The sequence below is a fragment of the Falco punctatus genome (assembly GCF_963210335.1).
Source record: "Falco punctatus genome assembly, chromosome: 13".
Taxonomy (NCBI): Eukaryota; Metazoa; Chordata; class Aves; order Falconiformes; family Falconidae; genus Falco; species Falco punctatus.
This window is the reverse complement of record NC_137593.1, coordinates 26,096,384-26,121,362: the sequence shown is the minus strand read 5'-3', so window position 1 is coordinate 26,121,362 and position 24,979 is coordinate 26,096,384. Positions and strand designations below refer to the sequence as shown.

The following is a 24,979-nucleotide window of genomic DNA, read 5'->3' as shown; positions in this document are numbered from 1 at the left end:
CAAGTCACTGTATTAACAACTGTTAGTTCCATTAAAGCTGTAAACAGGCAGTCTAGAAAAACTCCCTACATATTCCTCTGGTGCCATATGATATATTCACATTCTAAGAACTTACTGAGCAATCCCCACCTATTATTTAAGCACATTTGAATATAATACAGCAAAGTAGGATCACATCCAGAACTCCATCAACTCCCTGCTATGAAATGCAGAGAGAAAGACTCTTAAGCTAACTGTAATTGAACTGTATCTTAATTAATGAGGAGCAAATGATAAGATCAAGCACAAGACTGCCAACAAATTTCAAACTTAACAATTATGACACAGCTGCATGAGCGTGCAGAAACAATACTTATTTGGACAGCAAAGGAAAGTAAATTAACAGAGATTCAGGGTCCTGCTGCTGCTTTTAAGGTCAACAGATAAACAATTTGTGACAGAGCTAAGTGTTGCTTACCTGCAAGGAGAAGAGTGCTACATCAACAGGCATCAGCTTCCAAGCATTTTCTGAGACCAGATCCAGAAGAGGGATCCATTTTCTCTGTTATCATAGAGCCTGTAATGAAAAACAGAGCACAGTCTAATCAGCAGTTTCAAGGTAATAATTTCGCACCACTCAGCTGAAGAAGAACTTCACAGCTCATCAGGTAGCAAGAGGAAAAATTATTTTTGTCCTAAAATTGTTTCTGTTCCCCTACTGAAGATACCAGCAAAACTCATGTCATCAGGTTTTACTGCAGGCCTGCCTAGCGCGGAGGCCACGCACTGGGAAGGATTTCATCACGGAGCTCAACACTCACCCTGGCCAGTGACTACAAAGTCACACTTTCACTCGTCAGCACTCTGCAAGATACTAAAATATGTCATTATGTCTAACAGCCTGTGTATGTATGTCCTTAATACAGGACATATATATAGTCTGCGTGCAATAAATGGAGCATGTGTTCAGTTGTAACACAGCAAACAAAAACCCGGGGCTAGCTCGGACAGTCAGTATCTCGCGCTGCAGGCACGGAGACACCTTGCCAACAGCTGTGCTACCTGAAGACATTCCCATCCTGCGTTTATTTTTTTCTGCAGTTCAACCAACATCAAGATGCTTACATTAAACACTTCAGGCAAAGCCTGCCTGGGCAGCAGGATTGAATCACTCTGTCAAGGCAAGGGCAGGTTAGGAACCTCCACGCAAGCCACGCTAACCTGTAGGGACACAACCACTGCCTTGGCAAACAGCATGAGGAAGTATAGCCTGATCTGAAAACAGTTAAGTTAGCCACAGCCTTCAATAAAATCACTACACCGCCCTGATCCCCACAGCTCTCAGCAGTGATCTTTTTTTAAGTTATTTTTATTTAAATTTAAACCAGTCACATTTAAACTGACCACGGGTGAGACTGTCACTCGAACAGATAACAAGCTTCTGGAATAAAAAGCTGCACATTACAAAAAACTCAGTTCTGCAAGGAGCGGCACGCTGCGGCTCAGTCATGGCCAAGCCATTCAGCACGTACTCCCACACGAACAGCTATATCGAAATGGAAGTACCCAGCTCTGGTTACTCTGGTTTGACAGCCTGCAGTCTAAGCAGAACCCACAGACTGGGAGATGTACAAAGTTAACCAACAAACCCCAAGTCTGCTCCTTGTACAGTTAAAGCATGCTGTACAGGGGTACATGACTATCTTGGAAAAGAAGAATTATTAGCCTGCAAAAATAAAAATTGAATCCTACTGCTCTAGATGTTTTCCATACCAAAGGTAGCAGCCAAACTGTGGCTTTGCTTACATTTTGAATCCGAAAACAGTAGGGAAAATCCAGAAAACAAGATACACAGTAAATTCCCTGAAAACTGACTGTAGTTCCAGCCTGTCTCTGGAACACTGGCACTCTGTTACCTCTGAAAGTGTGCAGAACGTCCAAAGCCGTATGTTTGGTCAGACATCAACACGGACAACAGGGAGGGAAGTCGGGGCATTCTGAGCATCAGAGGAAAACCCAGGCTCAAGCTAAGAGAGAGGCTTTGCTAATTCCAGCCCCTTCCCACCCACCAAAGACAGGTGCTTTGGGGCCCCTCACCCACTTACTTGCAAATGCTGTAACAGCAGCAGCGTGGCATGGGATTTGGCACCAGGGGCAGAAAAGGTGAATGTAAGAGCCAAGCTTTCAGGCATAGCCTGAAACACGGAACAGCCAGGAGATCCGCACCCCCTGCCTTGGATGATGCTCTGACAGCTGCTCTTCCCAACCTTAGGAAGGCACAGTTGTGAACAGTTCTGTTCTATTCCAGAGGTGTGGAGAGGAAGGCTTTGCACGGAGTGAAATCATTCCTGACAATTTAAATAGCTTTTGGATCAGGATATTCATTTCCAAGAAACATGAACGCTTTCCTCAGACAATTTAGGAGAGCAGAACCCAATTAAATGAATTGGAGAGAAGAGCGTCCTAAATCCGTAAGACCTGCACAATGCTCACATGGTGTACAGAGACAGGCAGTGGAGCTACACGGAAAACCACCCAACTCTGCACTATACGGTGCAGTTAGACACTTAGATAGGCCCCTCTAAGTAACCGACCGAAAGCTCAACTGTACCTTTGGTGCCAAATCCCATGCCACGCTGCTGATGTTACAGCATTTGCAAGAAAGTGGGTGAGGGGCCCCAAAGCACCTGTCTTTGGTGGGTGGGAAGGGGCTGGAATTAGCAAAGCCTCTCTCTTAGCTTGAGCCTGGGTTTTCCTCTGATGCCCAGAATGCCCCGACTTCCCTCCTCGTTGTCCATGACATCAAAAAGGTTTACGCAGGCTTTATGCCAGGTACTTTGCTCTATACATTAAGTGTCAAACTACACTGACAAAGTTTTTCAGACACCCTCAATATATAGACGGATTTAGGAACTGTTTTTCCGTACTGGACTTGCACTTTCTTCCCTTACTGACAGGCCGAGTTCACGTGGCTCTGTGCACTTGAGTACTTTGAGAGCAGCATCAGTCACTCAGCAGCTTACAGATGGGCAGACAGCCTTCCAGACAGGTTAGTTACTCAATCTACTTCTAAATACCCTTTTTCCTTCTTCCCCCTCCCTCCTTTTTCAGGGCAGAGTTGTTTTTCTTACTCTGGGAGTGAAGGGCTGGGAGGCAGTCATGCATGCACACATCTAACAGCTAACTATGCATGATTCCCTCTGGCAGCCCTGTCAAGACCTGGGCGTTTTTATGTACAAGATGTCACTCTGGGAAACGTTCTTACACCTGTACTGAACCCCTTCAAAATTCAAACCCAAGAAACATTCATTACAAATCAAAAGTCTTTTCTTTTCAATTTTCACTCCTGGCTGTTTGGGGTTTTTTTGGGGGTGGTGGTGTTTGACTGTGGTGTTTGGTTGGGTTTTTTTTTTGAGAGGAGCCCAAGAAAAAAGTTAGCTCTGGTCTTCCACAAGATCAGATGCATATTTCTTGAAGATTTCTGAAAAAAATCCAAGTCTTGCAGCAAAACGCATCACCTCTCCCTGGCCTCAGAAAACACATAGCTTCACACGATGCTCTCTCCGGCTGCAGCAGAGCAGTAGTCTACAAACTCCTCCTTACTGTGGGAAATTCTCTGATCTGGAAAGGAGATTAGTCCTTGGAGCTCCAACCAGCACAGATCATTTTCCTTCTCACTAGCACACTTCTGAACAGCGAAGCACGAGTTATTTCTCAGCTCTTTTCCTTTTCAAGCAACTTACTAACGTCCCAGCTGGGCAAAAGACTTTGAGGACTGAACACAAGCCTCTGTGTTTTCAAGTCTGGCAACAACTACATTTCCTCGGGGCTCCCAGAGAGAAGCCCTGAATTACTGGTTACCTTTGTGAGCCTTCCACAGGAAAATCCTTGTGTGAAGCAAGTGGAAATGTTCCCAAATATATTCCAGCATCCCACAAAACATCTAATAAGTGCATGAACACTTGCTGTTGCCACTGCGTCACTGATGACACACAAACATGGCAGGTATTGCACAGAGCAGTGCCAAAGGGAGAGGCAGTTAGACAAGACAGCTCCTGCTGCCAAGGGGGTATGGAAGGAGTAGTCCCTGCTGAACTTCACCTTTGACAGCAGGTACTGCCTCATCCTTACTTAAACCCCTGGCTCCCGTCCTCTCCCGCAGGATGCAGGCTCACTTTTACCTTTCAGAAAATTTACTGATTCCCCTGACTGCTGTATGGGCTTTGTCCAGGAGAGTCAATCTGGATTGGTAATTCCTTCAATATTGCCTGCTGTGCTAAGACTAATACAGTATAGCATGGGGTAATTAAAAGGAGTAGATAATTTTGCCTGAAAGGCAATGAAAACTGAGCTTTGAAAGGAGCAAGGAAGGATTCATTTGAAAGAAGCTCTGATGCGATAAGGAACTCAAAATAAGCAGGTAGCTTGCAATAGGATGTGCTGTTGAATACACTGGTTACTGTGCATAGAATGCTGATAGCTGCAAAAGCTTTGCATCCTCACGGAGAACGTGCATGTAACAGAACAGATTCATGTCCCCTCTATCATTTCCTCATTTGCAATTCAAAAGTTACACAGGCCTGGCTCCCCACGCATTTTATCAGCAGGCACAAGTGAACACAACTACCGAAAACAGTCCAGGTCTGCATATGGGCTTTAATTCTTGAAAAAAAAAATGTGGAAGCCATTTATTTTTCCTGCAGCTTCACAATGAAAACTCATGCTACTGGAGCCATCAGGACTTCCCAGCTTGGTGACTACAGCCGCCCTCCCCGAGCTCTCCCCCACACACACTGCCCTCTCCTATCCACGGGAGAGCTGCTGCCCACAGCTCTCTCAGGCTCTCACCAGACCTATTCTTCCTCCCCATTCCTCAACCCTTTCTCCCACACTGTACCATATTCAAACTTGTTGCTCTAAATCCCAGGACCAAGCACAATTTTACTTCCCTCAAACTGTCCTCTGTCACATCCCACCCTCTGCCCAGCTAACAACATGCACCTTCCCCAAAGTCATCCAGGCCTCCTGCCTCCCAAAAAGCAAGCCAGATGCGCGTTTTAAGACCTGGTTCACAAGTTTCTTTGTAACAGCTTACTTAAATCACACCGTAATGCTTATAAAGCAGACTGATGGATTTTGGGGTAATTGTCTAACTATGTTATCGCCAGTATTATAAATCCCAGGACTTAAATTTTCTGTAAAAATAAATGAAAAAATTAAATCCCTACACTCTTCGCCACCCTTCTAAGTTTTGCATCCTTAGGGTGTAAGAAATCCTCTGCAACTTAAGGATCTAAAAAAAAAAGATTAAACAAAAAAGGTCTACTTTGGGTAAATTATTTCAACTTCCTTTTCTATCATATGCTTCCACATACTGGGGGGGGGGGGGGGGGGGGGGGGCGCGCGGGGAGAGAGAGACACTCCTGCCAAATTGGTGCTGGCAGCTCTGAGAGGCACAGTTCCCTCTCACCTCTCGTTAAGTCTGTACATCATACCTGTGCTCATTCCTCACACCTAGCTTGCTCTAGCACTGGTAACAGATCTGAAGCTGCAAACGATGAAATTCCTATGATTGTTATCATGGGTCAGTATTTTTCAGCTGCGTGCAGGACAGGGAGATGGGGTGGGCCTCAGCAGAGTTGGAAGGAAGATCTCTTCATAGAGAGTAGCTGCTACAAGGAGTTCATTTCCAGCTCCCTGAGATATCCCACCTTTCAGAAAAGACTCCATCCAAACAATGAAAATTCCTCTCCAGCACTACCAGAACAAACAGTGGACGACCTCACAAACAGCGGCCTCGGATCCAGTGCATCTGCTAGTAACGGAGATGACTTATACTTTAGCCCCCAGCTCTCCCACCAACATCCAAGGAAAGTCTTGGCCATCCTCGCCGAGGCTTTCCTGTGATCCAACAGCATGGGCAGAGAACGTGACCTGCCCCCCCTTGCTATGCATGTGCTCACGGCATATTCAGCGCATGGAGCAGCTTTCCCAAGTGGAAGCCCCCAAACGTATTAGCGAGGCAGCTCTGTGGCTGGAGAAGAGGCCCCCCACATCACCGCCAGCAAGCCGCAGCGCAAAGTGCAGGCATGAGGCAGTGGCTCCAAGAGGAGAGGCCGGGGCTGTCCACTACATATCCACGCTCCCTCCCCTCCACGGCAAGCCCTGTGCGGGCGAACGCGTGGCACTAGCCCTCCACAGCTCCTGCACCGCAGCACTCGCTTGGCAGCACTGCTCAGAGCGCGGCAATTAGCAGCGTTCAAAATTATCTTCTGCTTTGAAGTCAGTAACTGGTATTCAGTCAGGTTCTAATATCCTCTATCTAGAGTATAAATCAGAACTCATCATTTTCTGCGTATAATTGCCTATGAAGCTCCAAGCTGTAGTTTCAACTCTTCACTTGTGTGAAACAGAGTATAACCTTGGAAAGTTTTTACTCAAAGGAAAGAAACTAGTATTCTGTACGCTCATAAAAACATCACCTCATAATATGAGAAAGTTCTGGGGGAAAGGAAAGAACAGCCCATCTGGAGATAATAATAAATCTGACAACAGACAGAAATTCTAGGATCAAAGACAGAACTTCATTATATTAGGAAGAATTACTAATTAACTCGTGAGAAAAATCTTGTGATTCACACGCCCTAATGGAGTTTGAGAGTTCAGTCTTCCCCATCAGTGTCATCAAATCATTGTCCCCTCAAAATTACGGCTCATTCCCTGCTCTGTATATCAGGAAAGCACGATAGTGTAATTGGGTATTTAAACAGAGTGGCAATCATTTTAAGGAGGAATTTTCTATTTTTTACATGCACCGACAGGCCATTTTTAAGAATATTTAAAGAACACCTTTTGATGCTAACAACATTCACTTTTGGGGGGACTAAAGGTAGATCTGGCAAGAGCCAGCTTTTACTCATTCTTAATGAGGCAGGTTTCCAGGTCCTCGCTGTTAACAGAGACTCACCTTCCTGTAACACAAAGATTACCGATTATGCCATAGCCCAGGTGGAAGGCAACACCAATTCTCCTTCCCCGTGATTTAAGTTACAGCGTCCTGAGGCAGGGTCTCACCATGTTCTGGGTGGTTATGGCACAGTCAGGGCATACGTGAATGGCTCAGGATACAAATGCTACAACATTTCAAACTAAACCTGCAGCATTTATTATGCATCAAAAAAACCCAGACAAGACAGGTCTTTTTCTTGTTGTTGATATTTTTTTGTTGGTGGTGGTTTTTTGTTTGGTGGGGTTTTGTTGTTGGTTTGGCTTTGGTTTTTTTTTTCCCTAAGCCGAAGTTCAGCAGAGAAGTGAAACAACTGAGTTCTTGAACAGATGCAAACCACCCCTCCCAGGTCAGCATTTTAAGCATGTTTCCCTGTAATTCTTTATTACCACACACCACCATTTAACAACACAAAGTACCTTAAGAAATACAATAGGAAGAATACTTTGGCTTATGCTCAACATATTTAAATGGAAGCCACCTGACACGGCTGATGAGTTAGACATGTCTGCAGCTATCAAGAGAGCAGGAAGATCAAGACAGAGTAAGGGAGAGAAGAGGTGCGTAATTAATCAAGACGACCTTTCCATTTATTTTATCACAGAGCATCATCTCTGCCAGCAGTCTGTGTATCAGCCTGCTTTGGCATGTTTCCAATTAACTGTAGATAGACACTTTCTCTGTATTACCTATTTCATAAACAGCACTGCGCAGCGCCCAGGGCACAGAAGCTACGGACACCTCCTGGCTTCTGCACTGAAACCTGCACTGTGTTATTCCCATGTAACCCGCAGAAGAAAAGTGAAAGATAAATATGTAAGAAATGTTCCTTTGTAACAACGGCTGGATAGTGTGCTGCCTTTGTCACCCTGCTCCTTGTACGAAGTGAAGGAAATACAACAGACACGTCAGCATACTTGGCAGGAGCGAGGAAGAATCGACGCCTACCCCAGCCTCACTCTCCAGCGGCGGCAGCCGATTTTGGATGTGGTTCACAGGATGGAAGGATCTATGTACACCTCTTTAAGGGCATGAAGGAAACTAAGGTCAACAATCTTGCTACAGTTATTAAAGCCATGGCATAACAGCCCCACTTGCAACAAGGTGCCTGAAGTCAAGTTCTGCCACAGACCTCCTGCACTGCCTCTGACACAGGGAACTTCGCCCCATAAGTGGTCTCATAACAGGGCGAGGAAGCGGCAGCACATCACACAGGATCTCAGTGATGGTGTCTTTGCTGCCAGTACAAAAGAGTGGGAGATCTTTGGGCTCCATCTTACTCTTAAAAAGGCTGACATGGTTTGGTGGCCACCAGCACGTCCACCTTTATCCCCTTACGCTCATCCTCTCCAGTCTCCATACTCCAGCTTTCCAAACACGTCAGCATCATTTCAGTCGAAGAAACTTCTGCTTTAACTATTGAAGCTAGTATATGAGCGAACATACGGAAGTGCAGACACAGGCAAGGCTACTATTCTTCCTGTAAGGCACCTACGCTCAATAAAACCCAAACATAGCACCACTATGGGAAGAGGGGCTAAGAGGGAAACACTACACACAATTTGAAAACAGGTTTTGGAAAGGGGAAAAAAAACCAACCTAAGCACTTTCAACACAAAAAACCCAGCTCTGGACTACCTAAGGAGTGAGTGGTAGAGGCAAGGGTTGCTGCAAGAACATACACTTCCCACCTCCCCTCTTCCCATCCCACCTCGCCAACCAAGAAGGTCAGAAGAGGTATCTACTGTCTCATGACCTCTTGTTGCCAGTTCCTGTGGGTTTTGGCTAACCCAGGCCTGCAGGCTACCTTCACAAAGAATGAGGAAGAAAGACAAAGCAATTTGTTTCACAAAGAAGCCACGGGAGGAGGAGGGGGGGGGGGGAGCAACACAAACAACAACCTACAAACAAAAATCTAAGACAGCTAATGAGATTCCCAAAGAGAGAGAAAACAAAAAAGTGAAATATGCTGATGTGATTTGTAATTCTAGCCTTGCAACAGATGTTACAGGCATTGTGAATTTCAAGTGCTTCTACTTAATAAGAGTTCTTTTCCCTTGTCAAGATAACTAAAATACACACAAGCCCAAGAATGGGCCTAGAGGAGAAAGACCCTAACAAGTAACTGCTAACAAATGGCAGAGCACTGGCCGAGGAGACAGCAAAGCCCGTTATGCCGGCGTGCAAGCAGAAAGCTTTATTTACTGCTGTAATTGTTCCTCCCAACACCGTCCCTGCAGATGTATGATTTAATTTTCTTGTGGAAGTCCTTAAATGCATATATATATAAAGTCAAAGCTTATGGTCTCAAAGAACTAGAAGCATTTATTAAAAATACCAGTGAAATAAAGTCCAAGCAAAAGCTTCATGCATAGGTCTCATATGCACCTAGAATGAACTATTAATTCACAGGTGTTGTTTACTTTTACAACAACAGAGAACTGATGGGAGTACAAAATAAAGCCAAATATTCCAGAAAAATAAAATACTTCTAAGGGCTGGGAGAATCCTCTCCAGACTTATTAGGGAATCACATGAACATCTGCAAAACTTAGTTGCCAGGCTACAGGACATCACTGTACCACAAATAATCCACGCCACAACTGCTCAGTTTCGCTGGTGTTTAGGGCTCTCCTAACCTGGTGGGGTTTGCCCACCAAGGCGTGCCCCTGCCTTAGGGAGCTCTCCTCAGAGTGCTCACCCAGGGTTTAGTCCTGCAGTGGAGGAGGCAGCCATGCTAGTGCCCTTCTCTGCCTTGCCAGCTGTGGCATGTGGTGGTCACCAGAACACAGGTAGATGGACAGTTAAAATGACCTCTAAGTTATTAAGACATCGCAAAGAAGAAACAAAAGCCTGACTATTTGCTCAGATTGAACACTGTTGCAAAAGGTTATAGACTCCTTCGTCTAAGGGTGACCACGGAAGGCTGGAGATGAGGCCATGCCCAGCAGGGCCAGGTCTTCAGCCAGCATTTTGGCTCCAATTTCACATACTCTCCTTTGACAAGCTTTCCAAGCAGAGGACAGAATTCATTTGCCTCAGAACAGTATTCAAAACTAAACATATTAAAAACTATACAAAACAGTTGTGATAAAGGCTCCTGTGTTAACATCAGGCAGATTCCTATCAAGAAGAGTTCTCCTCAAACAGGACTAGTGCATCCACTCCCATCCCCAACATAACTGCATGTCAGCCCTTTTTAGCTGCTTCTGGAGGACAGACTGCCCTCAAAACAGATGACTGCATACTCTTGAATTCTTTGCAATTACTTTCCACTTGATCCTGACCAAAACCTAAGAATCTTTAACAGACTCGCAGCAGATGTCTCAGCCCAGAAGGTCGTACATCTCTCAATGGCACTTTTCTCCAGGACCCAAATTGTCCAACCTAGGAGCAAAGCCTCCATTAACTACCCCAGAACCCAGTATTAAGCAGCATGGCTTTAGGATTTCCAGTAAAACAAAATGTTTGATCATGCATTAACCTGGTAAAATTTAATAACCTACAAGAAGTTGTGGCTAATTGGCATCCATTTATAAATTCTCATCCAGCATCAAAATATTTGAGATTAAGGAAACAAAAGAACACATGACCAGTAGAAACATGTACTGATGGGGGCTGTTGTAGTATGCGCATCTGAGCACTCACTAATTTGGCTGCAAGCTCTTGTTCAGAAAACAATGTCTGGCAATAATAATACGATCCCAAAGAAAGGGCTCTACAGGGAAGTTATTTACTCTCTCAAAAAGGCAATATGATTTATACATGTTGTCACTGCCTATGCCAGAAAATTGATGACTGATTACCACATACTTAATTCAGGCTGGATACCTGATACTGAAATAACTAGATTAGGCCACACAGAATTTCTTTACTATTTACAGCACAACTGAGTATAACATTTGGTTTAAGTCAATAAAAAGGAGCTCTTAAATAGAATCCAGTAAGAGCTAGAATATATTAAAGCCACCTGAAATGTTTATTATTTATCACTATTACTCATTTATCGCACAAACATCTGGATTCCATAGCCTGATAGATTGATATTATTAGTGGGGTGAGCAAAATAAATACATAAATAACATCTAGTTTGTTAAATGTCTGCAAGCACTGCTATCACTCATCCATTCCCAGCTCCTGGAGGACAGGTATTTACTTTTCCCTTGTGCTGCTGGCTGGATATTGATTAAAAAGTTTTGGTATCTCAGTTCTGCAGCTCCCTGTGCAAAGGACACAAGATCCCTGCTCGAGATTCTGCACATCCTCCATGACTGGCAACAAACCTTCTGTGTGGCAGGACTAGGGAGCAGGCAAGAGCAACGCAGGGACATGAAAGCACTCAGAGTAAAAGAAGCTTTTGAGAAGAGCATCACCAAAGACAGAAATTAGTAAAATCACAAAATCACGTCAGACAAAGAACTTCTAAGACCCAAGAAACAGTATCGCATACTGAAGCGCCTGAATATGCATGCTACAGTATGGTCTGATTAATATTAATAGAGACTGCTGATTTTTTTCATTGTAGCCTTTTAGATAATGCTTGCAAGATATGAACGTGTATGGTTTCTTCTCCAAGCCACTTACTTCCCAGATTGATTAAAGCATGCTAGTGAAACCTTCCTCACTCGCAACTTCTGACTGCTTTAACAGAAACACAGCAATGGTCTATTAAATACTGTTCAATTCATGAATATTTCATTGACTACTCCTTTTAATTTGAAGTTTATGAAATAATAACCATAGCAAAGCTCAAACTACTTTACTGTTAAGCCGACAATATTTTTTTGTTTGAGTATATGTATGAACACGTCTTAGTTTCCCCCTCCAGCTGAGAGGGTCTGAGCTGATGAGCCCATACCAGTCACGAACATTTCCTGCTACAGAAAGCCCAGAATTTTATCTGTATGTAAATTTATTTACATCCCTACTCCAAGTGCCACTGAAGCAACAGCATCATAAAGTGTTAGGAACTACAATGCATGGGGCTCTCCTGAAGTCTGCCCACTTTTACAAAATCCATAGAAACATGCAGCCATTGCTAGATACACATTTCATTATGCAAGAACCTCCATCCCTCTTTCTGCTCTTTGACAAAGAGGCTGTTCAGCATTACGTGGACCCAAGAAGTTCAAAAAGAACCTGCACTACACAAAGATCAATCAATGTAGAAAACCTTTGGCATTACAGTGTTGAAACAGCCTTGCCTTGCTTTGCTTTTCCTCCTTCTGTAGACAGTGGGAAGAAAGATGTTAGACAGTAAACTAACTCTGTGAGTACTCCAGCCAGAGAAACAGAACACAAGCCTCAGACAAGAGCTCAGCACCACCTCCTCTGATACCATCAGGTTCAGCTTTTCCACTCAGCAAGAGGAGGCTGTCACCTGGGGCAGCAGAGCAGGCAGGGGCTGCTTATTGTTAGGGTAACAGCAGAATGTAAAGGAGGGCACTCTCCAATTAACCTGAGGCAGCACATCCCCCAGAGGTAGCGCTGGAAGGTGTAAAACCACCAAATGTAACAGGAGCAGGAACATCCTGAACTCAAGCATAATGAAACCTGAACAATCATCAGTGTGACCAGGAAAAAAACCTCGCACACTCTAGAGGCTGGCTCTCCCATCACAGATTTCCCTGCTCCTTTTAACCCTCCTCCAGCACCCTTTCTGCTCCTTTCCCCTTCCGACACCAGTTCTCCCAAGGGAAGGAAGCCTTCCTTTCACCCGCTCGCTAGCTATCCTCCCTTCTTTTCCCGAAGGCTTCCAGCACTGAACACAACAGTCGAACAATATTAAACACAGTGCAGAAAGACCACGTGCAGAAAGCATTTTTAGAGCCCTCTTGCGACAGAGTAGCCTTCCAGCTTTTGGGAAAAGCAGGTAAAGGAGGAGGAAAAGAAAGACAAGGCCAGTACAGGGCTCCGTGTAGCACGTCGAGCTGTGTCTGTACCTACGGTGCCGCAGCCTCCGGACACTCGGGCCCCCGCAGGCCACCAGCCCCACCGCTGCGGGCACGGCAGCCGGCAGCTCCCCGCAGCTCCGGCCCACAGCGCCTCGCTGCCTGCCCCGCTGACTGGAAACTGCGGGATGGGGGCTCGGCTGCCGCGCAAAGTCCCCCCGGAGGGGCCGCACGGCGGCGGGCCCGCCCCGAGCCCCCGCAGAGCAGCCACATGCACAAGCCCCAGCGAGGCCTGCAGGGCACGGCCGCGGGGAGACCCCGCTCCGCAGCCCCCGAGGGGACGCCGGGCCCTTCTCCCTGCTCCCGCCCCGAGGGCACCTGACGGGAGCGGGAGGGAGGAGGGGGGGCGGCCTGGGCTTACCGGCAGGGCGGCACCGCGGCGGGGGCGCCGCCGCCATTTTCGGGCTGAGGGGCAGCGCCAGGGGCGGGGCGGCGGCGCTTCGGGAAGCTTCTGCGGGCGTGAGGGGGCGGCGCGCGGCTCGACCGCCACCAGCGTCGAGGGGGGGCGGCCCCTGCTGTTCTCAAGTAAGTAAAATGAGGAGATTAAGGAAAGGCGGGCTCCTGCGGAGTGTGGCTCCTGTTTCAGCAGTGCTGGTGGTTACGGGGGTGTCCGCGGGAGGTCAGCTTGGCGGTGCCGTGGAGGAGCCGCTGCCTCGCCCTTATGGCTGAGGGCGGTGCGGGCTCCTTCAGCAGCAGGCTTGGGGCATGGCCAAGAGCCCATGGCTGCCAGTTTGTGGTGCATTCACTTCACCTCCAGTTTGGGAATGTTACCTCACACCAACGCTCATCCGGTCCTTCTGCCAGAGCCTGCACTGCCCAGCGCGTAACCCCTGTGCAGTGTGAGGTGTGCCCAGTGCGTAACCCCTCACGGTGTGAGGTGTACCCAGCGAGTAACCCCTGTGCAGTGTGAGGTGTCCCCAGTGAATAACCCCTCACGGTGGTGAGGTGTGCCCAGCGAGTAACCCCTGTGCAGTGTGAGGTGTCCCCAGTGAATAACCCCTCACGGTGATGAGGTGTGCCCAGTGCGTAACCCCTCACAGTGTGAGGCGGTGCCATGCTCTCTGCCTGCTAGTCTGTAAATCTGTCTTGGCTGGGCCTCCAGTCACTCGACTGGGGTTACTTCTACGGGTGGAAGGGCAAAAACACCCCAGCAGCCTGGCTGGGAAGGTTCATGCACTGTCTTCAGCTCTGTCAGCATATATGGGGAAAGTGTGAAGTGTAATGATGTTTGTGTAAAATAACAGTGGTATTACTCACTACGCTTGCATAAGCATCTAACTATTTTCTCTTACGATATGGTAACATGCTTGTATTGTCACTTTCTTACACGCTAACATACTAACTTTCACTGTACCAAAACCTGGTGCACAGCTTATTTCAGTTCTGTAACTGGAGAACATTTTCACAGGTCACATTTGGTGAAAGAGCTTCTGAACATGAAACAATAAACATTCTGTTAATTATTCTGTAATGTTTGGTATAACAGCTACCATTTGATAGCTGTTTTCCTTTTTTGCCTGCAAATCTGTTCATTCCAATGACTGTGAAAAAGGAAACAGAGGGCTGTATAGCATTGAAGGTAGTTAATTTTAGAAAGATGATAGGTTTTAGGAGGTTTGGGCACTTTTTGTAATGTTGGCTCCAGTGTAACAATAGGAATAAACATACCCCAGTTTCTGCTTGATTATTTCTGTGTTAGGAGTTTGGGTTTTTAGTAGAAAACAAATATCTTCCATCAACTCCACCGGCAGCTTTATCTCTGTAATACAGGAAGGCAGACGTATTACACTGAAACAGCATCCAAAGACCAATGCAAGGACAACACACGTGACAGATGCTCAGTTTTTGGGTTTATTTCATCTGCTAACATTCATTCTTGATCTAGACAAAAACAGTTAGATGATTTTTTTAATCCATTTTTTCTTGTGGAAGAAAAGAAAAACCTTTTAACACTTTTTGTAAGATGCTATAAATAAATATATAAAGCTTTAAGTGTTACTTGGCTCAAGTTAAACAGTTGTCTTTTATTTTTGTTGTTTTTAAGTTCCTGAAATGGGAAAAAACCAAAGAAAAGTGCAAACCACACACATTCAGCCCAATGGAATGACTCCAGCCACAATCACTTTCAGAGAAGCTGAATCTGTTTGATCTACAATATGGAGGATGGGAGGCGGGGGGACAGCTGTATTTTTTTACCCTCAGTCACACAACTCCTAGAAGGCAAGAACTGAGTTCCTTGGTAGGTAATGCACACGAGAAAGAGGAGAGGAAGAAAAAGAAAGTCCTGCCTGCATTGCCCTTTCCCTTCCCTGTGCAGAGTGTGCAGCAGAAAGAAGAGACAGTATGAGCAACACCTCAGACAAAAATAAATGACAATGAAAAATAAAATCAGGTATCAGTAGGGATGGTGAGAAATCCTGTGGCTGTTGTGCGTTTGCCTGGCAGACTACACACAAACACAGAGGAACTTCACTTTGAGAGAGGGTGGGGATTTTTGTCTTCTCCTTATGAAAAAAAGATGAAAAGGGGCAATAAAAATAAGTTAAATCATATTCCAATATGTACAAAACAAATCACGCTCAGTAAACGATTTGAATATAAAATTATTCATTATAGTACAACTCTCTCAATCCAGTCTGCAGAATTGACACCTGGGGGAAAACAGGGAGGGGGAACTGCAGGGCTTTGAGGAACGAGACAGACTTATTTGCAGATCTTGGGGTTTTTCAGCTTGCGTGGCTAAAACTTACAGAGAGAATCACCTGCAGCTGGGATGATACAGGCTTTAATACCCACGTGCTTATCAGGACTGCGTTCTCCTTGGCAGAACTGCTGTAGATGGGGCAAAACAAACAGCTGCAGATAGCTCAGATCGTGTGCGCAGACACGAGCTCCGCTGCTTGCTGGTTTACCCAAACTGCTGCTAACTGACCTGTGCTTTAAAGGCTTGGCTCAACTGCTGATCGGGAAGCAAATCCTGCATTCACTTCTGCCACTGGAACATGATCTGCTAATATTAGTGAAAACAAGAACAAAAAGATAATGCAGACAGCCCTGTGATTTGAATCCAGCAGATAGTGTGAGTTGCATTCCAAGCGATAGCCCTGGAAATACAATGTTTAGCATAGTCTATTGCAAGTTCCGATAGCACTACCCATTTCTGTGACACATGGAAAATTGTACGGGACAGGAGGGGGTCTGAGTGACTGAATGCCAGTAAGAAGCTAGAGATGCTTTTAACTCCAGGATATAAGTCTTGGTCAGGGCCTGTTCTGTGATGCTGTCGTTACCTCCTTAGCTGCTCAGTGGCCTCTGGGAAGTGATTTGGTGGGCTCAGAGTGGAACCTTGCTCAGTGCCATGTGTCCGTAGTGCCACTGCGGCGGGCCTTCTGTCTCGCTCATACTCTCAGCAACTGCGCTGCCCTTCCTGCTCCTATAGGACAGCCCTGGGAGAGGGGATTCAAAAGCTTGTTGGGATCTTGCTTATGCTGCTTCCATTGCCACCTCAGTTTTGTAAGCAAGTAAGGGACGACGGGATGCAAAAATATCAGCCTGAAGTGCTCCCCATTTCTTGCAGAATGTTGGGCATGAAGGGAGAATTTCAGGCAAGCCAGAAATTCCCACTGATCGTTTGTTGAGAGTTGGGGTGGGATTTTTGGATGACTTTGAACCCCGTGACAGCCTGGGTCTGCAACCTTATGAGTCAATCCTGCATTCTGTGATCTGGGTAGGGTACACAAGGTGGCATCTGACTGCCTGGGAAACTTTGGAGGAGGAAAACTCCTTCAACAGAGCTAGCTGTGATGAGACAAATAAGCAATAAAAACTTTCCTTCAGCAACGACACCCACCAAGCAGTGACGTTAACACTGTTCAGGTGACTAAAGGCAAAAAAGATCTCCTCCTCCTTAGCACTGCAGTGTGTCTCAGCCTCTCCTCCATCCCAGGGCAGGAATGGAGTCTGCTGGGAACCCCCCCGCAGAGCATCACCCTCGTCTGCCGGCATGCAGGGTTCAGCACTGTAAGACGGCAGAGGCTGAAAGCCATCATCTTGGGACTGGCACCAAATAACTGCCTGTCCAAAATGCTCTCTCACACTAACACTGCTGACTGTGTAAACCCTTAGCTATACCTCACACAGCCCCATCATTTGTAAAGACTCTTCGTGGAGTATTCCCAGAAGCAGGGCAGAAACGCTGTGGGATGGACAAGTGTCTGACTAGGTAAAATCTGAATTCGAGGGGAACTGCCTCACCACCTCCAGTAAGTGCCAGGTCGTGGCCTTGCACCTGCCCTCACTGTACCCAGCACTCACCCATCCTGACCTGGATCATGATGCATTGACAAGCCCCCTCAAGAAACACTTCATGTAGTAAAGAAGGTCTCAGTGTGTCTGGAAGTCACAGGAAAAACATTTTGGAAGGAAGGGGCAGATATTGAAAAAGAACGTACTATCTGGCCTCTACTTCTGCCCGAGTGCCTTAAAGACGTTGTTCTCCAGTCATTTTAAAACTACACACACATTTTTCATGTTATTGTAGCATCAAATAATCAGTCCTAAAAATAAAAGAAATTGTACCACTTCAAACTGTAGTACATATAAATCACAAAAAACTACATTCACATTATGTTAAAAAAGTTCCCTTAAACCCACTAAAGGAAGAAGAGAGTGCCAGGTATGTCCTGCAACCCACGCTCTGGCACACAGCACTAACAATAAATTAATGCATGGCCCACAGCTGCACACAGCCCAGCAGAGCAGCCAGGCTGAGGGATGGCTTTGGGGTCATGCTCTTCATTTCCCACACTTAGAATCTGTTTCAAAGTGCCCGATACTACTCATACCTTGGAGTACCTCTTTAGAGCGTGTAAATTTGTAATTTCCAGTGTGCAAGTGGACAAACTGCAGCATCTGCTGGTGCAGGATTTGCAGGAATTTCTGCCTCAGTGCTAAGCTGAGGCCAGCCCTCCTTTTGCGGGTTGAAGCGAACTGTTGACAAGACAGTTTTCAAGATAGTTTCATTTCTTTTGCTTGTTACTGTAATATATTACAAAGAAAATGTTGGAACAAGGTCTTCTACTGACATGCTTCTAAGGTCAGAGGCTGCCTCTGATTTAGGGAACCCTGCAGACAGATCCATTAAAATCCAGCTGGTTACTCAGAGCCCATTCACACAGAAACAACTCAGGCAACCTGGGCCAAATTATGTTACCGTTCCTAATCACCCCCAGTCCCGTTTACCGTCACCCTTTGGTAGATGAGAGCAGAGTCTGGCTGTCAGTACAGCACGGCGCTCAGAAGCGGTGCCGGCACAGGCAGAGCTGCCTGGGGAGCCCTGCCGGAGCTGCAGCGACCGGCACCTCGGACATGGATTAGCTGCAGGAACCACCTGTGCGTTATGGATCCATAATGCAGGATGCACAGTGAAAAGCCTTTGGGGGAAGCTGCAAACTGTGCATATAAAACGGTTGCTATTTTTATCTTGTGTATTGGTTTTGTGGGTAATCAGCCCATAAAATTGCATTTTTTAAATATCAATGTTTTCTCTAGTTACAGCAACACATAAAAGCGCTGGGAACTAGCAGGTGTAGCTCCTCCCAGTCTTGGAATTCAGAGATGAGCAAATGGATTTGTAATATCTTCTGCCCCCAAGCCAACAACCGAAAATTGCTTCATTTTGCTTCCCACTTCTCAGTGAGGCAGAAATGTTTACGGCCAGGCTACACACCGCTGGGAACAAGGGCCATTTTGTGGCAGAAGCACGGCCAGAACCTTACAGACAGCAACACCACGAGCAAATATCGGTACCAGCCGAATGCATGGGTAACAGCATCCCATGGGGCTTGCCGATGGATGAGCGTGTGCTTGTGCACTCTGCAGCACCAGGGTGCAGACCTGATCAAAATCCATCTGAAATCAATAGGAAAGACATCCTTTGACTTTGGTGGACTTTGGGTCAGGGCTGTCACAGGGTTGCATTGGAGCCCAAAGTGCTGATTGTATTTTCTGTTCTTCAATTTTTAGTCATTTTAACTCTTCTGGAGAAGAACATCTCCAGAAGCAAGGTGTATCCCCCCAGGTGTACACAGAAGAAACAAGGCAGCTCCTCTGCTTAAGGCAGCCCCTCCTTTGCAAAACTCAGGCTGAATTTGAAACTGTTGGAAACAGCATAGAGAGGCAGAGAGAGACTTCAAATACAAACCAAGCAGCACTTCAGTGGATTTGTGTGATGGGAAAGGGACACCGTAAAAATGACATGCTCAAGTTGAATGCATCAGCTCTCTGCCTCTCCTCTGGTGACTTCAATGCCATATTTGATCTGCAATTAACGTGGCCTTTGAAAATCAAATCATATTCCATGTGGTTCATACTTTACCAAACAATAGTTGGTTCGGGTCTTACAGGCTGAGTAACAACGGGGTGAGACATGAAACAGGCAAAAACTGCTTCATTTCCATGCTTCCAGCCAAACAAAGAAGTGCTTGCAACAGCAAGAAAATAAGCCATATTTTAATTTGGTGAGTGGGAAGAGGAATTAAGAGATGTCATTGTTGTTCTATGACTCAAAAGTCAGTAAGCTGAACCTGGTTAGACTGTCACCACACTGGAGGATTAAACTTACATGAATCCCTAAAAAACAGCAGTGCAAGAGAGAGAGTTCTGCTTTGAAAGGGGTCTGAGACTAAAAAAACATTATCCATGATTCCCCTTTCCAGTTTTATGAACACAGCTTGTTCATTTAAAGTATGAGCTGCAGAACAGGCACTCTGCCAAAAGATAATGTGCACCGTCTCATAATTAATTCAGACCCATAGTCAGAAATTTTCACAGCTCTGGAAGAGAGGCTCATCCTGTTCCCACTTAAATCGGTTCTAGTGACTTCACTGAAAGCAGGCTGATGCCCATTATCCCTTGGTAAAAGCAAGTAAAAAACACTGAAAAAAACCTAGAGATACGGGTACATCTGTATGCTTGTTCTAGTTCAGTATTTCACAGAGCAACAAACAAAACAAAATCACCCCCTCATCATGTTCCCATTAATGACTGATTATTTGCAGGGTCTTCCCTGAAATTGTTCAGATTTATGAGGGAGTATTGCTATTTAAATTCTTCTTCCTTTTTCTTTTAGTATGTAGGATAGGGTTTTCATGTGCTGTTAACACATAATACTGATGAGAGCATGAGTGGCAGTTGTGTAGGGTGACGGGATGGCAAGTGAGTGCACGTTTGAGCCTATGTGGAATTTGATCGGCTTTTAACTTGTTTTGGGACCTGCCTGTGAAACCAGCCTGGGAGCTCTGTGCATGAATTCCCTATGATTTTTGTGATGAAGTTGCGTATGTATATGTGATACCAGTGCAATGTATCAAAACCACTGTGCTAAGTACATATCCTAGGCCATAGTCAATTTGCTTTAATGCTTCTCATCCTCTGATGTTTTTCTTCTTTTATTTTTATGGTACTCTACTTTTTGGCAGTGGCTGCCAGCTGAAACGAGGTGGCTGCCCTTGTGCTCTGATCACTGCCTGACAGGACAGCACATCCTCAGCTCAGTCACCATTATCATTTACTTACAAACAATGCAATTCCCATCCCACCTCCAAGAACACCCGCAAAAGAAAACCTCTGTTTCCTTGTTTTTCATTAATGTATCTTTATATCATTATGCTTAGGGGATAAACAGGCCTAAAAAATCCTACTCCTGCCATTTGTGTTTGAATTGTGAGGATAAGAAACATTCTTTTGTATTTGGCCTTAAGAGTGGGTAACTGAATTTGTGCATTTTTTACCTCTGCATTAACATGTTGACCCTTTTTTTATGTATTTATTTATTTTTTTTAAGAATCTCATCGGTCTTGTAAGAAACAGTAAAAAGACCCTATGCTTAAGGAAGCAATCTATCTTCTGTTTTACAGACTTGCTTTTAAATAAAATATTTTTTGTTGTTTTTGTAATTTTACTTCCATGATCTTTTATATGGAAACCCTAGAATATCATCGATATAAAAGTCTGCCTAGGCTACCACTTCTCTATAATATGGCTGATGTAGTCCTCAGTGGGCAAGCGTCCTTGCTCTTCGGTCTCTTCCTTGGGAAGTGCTTCATTGGACCGGTGAAGAAGCCTCTCTTCCCGATTCTTTATCCTCTGCTCCATCCTCTCGAGCTGCCGTTTGTACTGGTAGCGCTGCTGGAAGAGGTCCTTTGCATAGTCATAGAGCTGCATGTCCAAGTCATTGAGCTCCTCAATCCTCCTGATGGTGTCGTTATCCACTTCCACCCCTCCTGCCCTGGTGCTGTTGTACTGCATAAAGGGCCGGATGAATTTCAGATTAAAAGTTCTCTCAAACAGGTACTGAGTCTTTCTCTGGAACTCTGTCAGGCCGAAGAAGGCCATGTCTTTGAGGTTCTTTTTTGCACTCTCCAGCAGGATCTGCGCTCGCTTGTTCTCTGGGATGAAAGACATGTTGTAGCAGCCCACTAAGCTCAAGTCAGCCAACATCCTCACTTGGCGGTTGTTGGCCAGATTATATGGGCAATCCATGAACTCCTGCAGCGTGCAGCCTGACCAGTCCGTGCCTTCATAGCACGACGGCAGCTCTTCAGGAGTTGGTGTCCTGCCATCACACATGTGCAAGGAGGTCTTCCAAGTAGCTCCTCGTTGGACGTGACGCCATTCGCTGAGGTAACGAGATACGGGGTCTCTCAGCAGTGTGATGTAGTAAAATTTTCTACGAGAAGAAGAGAAAAGAAAATAAATACTCTGCTAGTAACAAGAAAGATGCTTGGCAAGCTGAGGTCTAGTGCAGGTATCAAAAAGACAAAAGTAAATCAACAACACATCCCACTGTACTCTGGGTTTATTTTCTTCTTGCAGCATCTCATGGGAAGTACTTTGTGCATCGTTAGCCCCACGTTCCTCTTTCTCATTGCCACCATTGTAGCCTTGCCAAGCAGTAACACTTTCACCAGGACATCCATTTCCAGCAACAGACTGCAATGTCAGAACAAATCATCAGGAGTCAACCCATCTACCGACTTGAGAGAGCAGCTGTGACCTCTGGGGCCGCCTGGCCTTTCACGCGCCCTGCGGACCAACCCGGCCCCGCTCTGCCGGACAGCCCAGCCACCGGGCTGCTCAGGACCTGCGCCCATCATTTTCACTTCATGCAGATGCTGGCCAGGACACCTACTGCTTGATTGATCTGGCTGCCAAGCTGAAAAGTGGGAGTCTGCAGTGAGTAGCATGGTAACACCACAGGAGCATAAGTGAAAAATAACGGGAAAGCAGGAATGCAATATGTTAGAGAAGGCATGAGTTGACAACCAGCAATGGTAACAATAATTTATTCTTATTTCAGCTAATCTGCTATCAACTCAAAAAAACTTAAGACACACTTCTGACACATGAGACTCAACAGGAGGAAAAAGCGAGACAACCAGGAGGAACACATAAAGTGACATGGGGTGTTCTTGCTGTTCCAAGTATAATGAAGTCCCCAACAATACAAGCTGTCCCTTGAACTGAAAATATGACAGCTGTCTGGTACAAAGAGACCCACCCCGAGCCTGGATAAAGTTCTGGGATTGATAGCGATGGTGGTCTGCAACAACCCTCTCCAGACAAAGGATAGGCATTTTTTCTCTAACTTCCAGTAGTTTGGGACTATGGTGTCTCCGAGTGCTTCTAGAACAAAGAAATATCTTCTCTAGCTGCTAAAGCTGGCAAGGAATTAAATCCACACGTGCTCCCGCTGCACGGCGCTGTGTGACACTGTGCCCAAACAGGAGCACCTGGCTTTGGCAGGGTAACACACACACTCTACTGGAAATGTTTCACATAGGGGTAGCGGCGGATTCATTTCCCCACCAGAAATGGATCTTTGGAATGCTGCTATGGCTTGCTGCCCTGCCAGCACGGCTTGGGAGAGCTGAATGTGCCGGTCATTGCGAGGGCACAGCACAGTTTGTTGAGGAAAAAAAAAAAAAGTGAAAAAAATTCTGCTTTGGCTAATATTAACACCCCCATATTTTCCTAGCACCTTCAATATTATTCTTCCTAGCAGTAACCTATATTACTGCAATAAGAGTAATTTAGTTTTAAGAAAATATATCAAAGACATTGCCTGGGCAGTCTGATTTTAAGGAATATTTGCTTTCCCAATTTACTGCTAACTTGCTAAAGGTTCTTCCAAAGCAGTAAATTTTGGTCTTGCCAACAATGGCAATGGGTGTCCACTCCAGCTCCTCTCGTGCCTTCTGCCTTCAGAACTAGGGCTGGTAAAACCATTTGCTATTTTTGGAAACCTTTCCATCTCTCTTCATAGCAAAGGTATCACACTGTCTAGTAGTACTGTCTAGTACCGTGTAGAGGGAGAGGGGTGAAGGAAGTGGAGCAGAGTGCATATGAGAAACACTTCCCTCATATTTACCTCTTTTTCCTTCATTTACATTGCAGCCTGTAAAGATTCAACTACCCAGACTGAGATGTAGCTATGATTTATACAGACAGTGCTAAGAAACCTCTAACAGATGGGGATAAAATATGACAGTGGAAGGAAAAGGAAAGCAATGATGAATGCCAGATGTTCAAGTGACAGACATTGATGCTAAACACTAGCAGCATTTTTTGACTTGTGAACTGTAGTGGACTTTTTATTTACACCAATGTAATCCAAAGGTTGCATTTTTTGCTGAAGCAGGTTGAAGTCAATTATTATTATGTGGCATACAGAAGCAACTAGAAGTTTCACCTAAGATCAGGGACTCATTTGTGAGGTATCCAAAGACACAGGAGGAGCTGATTCCTGTCCAAACCTGCAGTCTGTACAAGTATGCATAAGGAAAATAAGAAGAATTAGCATTTGTATTTTGTAGATAGGGGAATATAAAATTATACTAAATGATGTGCATAAAGTCACATGGGTGTCTGTGGCAGAGTTTGCAGGAATCTGATTCCTGTAAGCCTGAGTCCAGTCTCTCCTCACCCCCTGCCACCATCATGCAAAGCTTCTAGGGTCCATTGAAACAAAGACAACTTGAAAAGGACAAGGACTGAAAAAGGGATAAGGAGCAAGTGTTTCTTTCTTCACACCTGGACTATAAGAGCTGTTATCTTAGTTGAGGCCATACAATGGTCAGTATTCTACCACGAGCAATCTCTCGCCAAGATTCATCTCAATGAATAGAAACCACAGGAAAGCAGGGCACATTTTTTGAAATTGTACTGGATTTGATGTGCCACCTTCCAGGTCTGTCACAAAGAAAAGCACTTGAAGGAAAGGAGCTTGCCTCCTAACACTGAAAAAAGATGTACCTTTGGAAGCTGGAATAAAGGCAGTGGAACCAGGCCCCTGGAGGTACTTCAGGAAGCTGCCCCAATGGAAGCATAAATAAAAAAACCCAAACAAACCAACAACCAACCAACCAGAGACTGCAGTGCAAAAGAGTAGTTTAAACCACCCAAGCTGAGATGCATTGCTGGCATACAGAAAGGTATGCTCCCAAACTTGTATTTAGCTTTCTGGAAGGATATTAGCTTCAGAGGTGCAGATTCCCTCGGCTCTCAGCGGAGTGAACAGCACACCTTTAGGAAGACGGGGGCTCCAGGAACCAGAGAGATGAGCCACTTTGATATTAGATGAATGACCATGGAAGTATTCACCCAAGGTACTTAAGATACTGAAACTGTGACTTGGGGATTGCCTTTATGTTCAGAGGAAAGTTAGATCTCTCTGGAAAGCATCATCCATTAGCATCATTGGTATTAACACTGTGAGCCGAGAGGTTGGGGGAACTTTGTGCCAGTGTGGTTGAGAACACAGGCAGTGCCACTTGTCAGCAGTGGCTTGAAATTTATGAGGAACTGCATGACTAGTAAGTTCTCCTTTGTCATCAGAGATAAAATAAACCCATAAAATACATGCAGCTGTGAGTGCCCTTCCTTTCAGCATGGTGCCCCAGACAGCTACTTAACTTAAGTATTCCTAAAGGCTCATTTCAGAAGCGTGGTCTTCTCCTAGCCCAGATGGTTCCACTCAATGCTT

At 45.4% G+C, this 24,979-nt stretch overlaps 1 protein-coding gene and 2 long non-coding RNA genes across 3 annotated transcripts in view; 1 reads left to right on the top strand and 2 right to left on the bottom strand.

The window, feature by feature from the left end:
- Positions 1 to 5,373, bottom strand: part of LOC308072672 — a 51,832-nt gene extending 46,459 nt beyond the window's left edge. Inside the window, exon 1 of the long non-coding RNA XR_013931731.1 lies at positions 458 to 5,373. This is a non-coding gene — a long non-coding RNA (uncharacterized lncRNA). The remainder of the gene's footprint in view (positions 1 to 457) is intronic.
- Positions 5,374 to 8,696: 3,323 nt separating this feature from the next.
- Positions 8,697 to 19,977, top strand: LOC308072682. Its single transcript, XR_013931743.1, has 2 exons — positions 8,697 to 13,813; positions 13,983 to 19,977. It is a non-coding gene; the product is annotated as an uncharacterized lncRNA (long non-coding RNA).
- HS6ST1 (heparan sulfate 6-O-sulfotransferase 1) overlaps positions 14,765 to 24,979 on the bottom strand; it is a 201,737-nt gene continuing 191,522 nt past the window's right edge. The window contains exon 2 of the mRNA XM_080409844.1: positions 14,765 to 21,664. Within this exon, the coding sequence (XP_080265970.1) occupies positions 20,956 to 21,664 (709 nt within the window). The 3' untranslated portion in view covers positions 14,765 to 20,955. The remainder of the gene's footprint in view (positions 21,665 to 24,979) is intronic.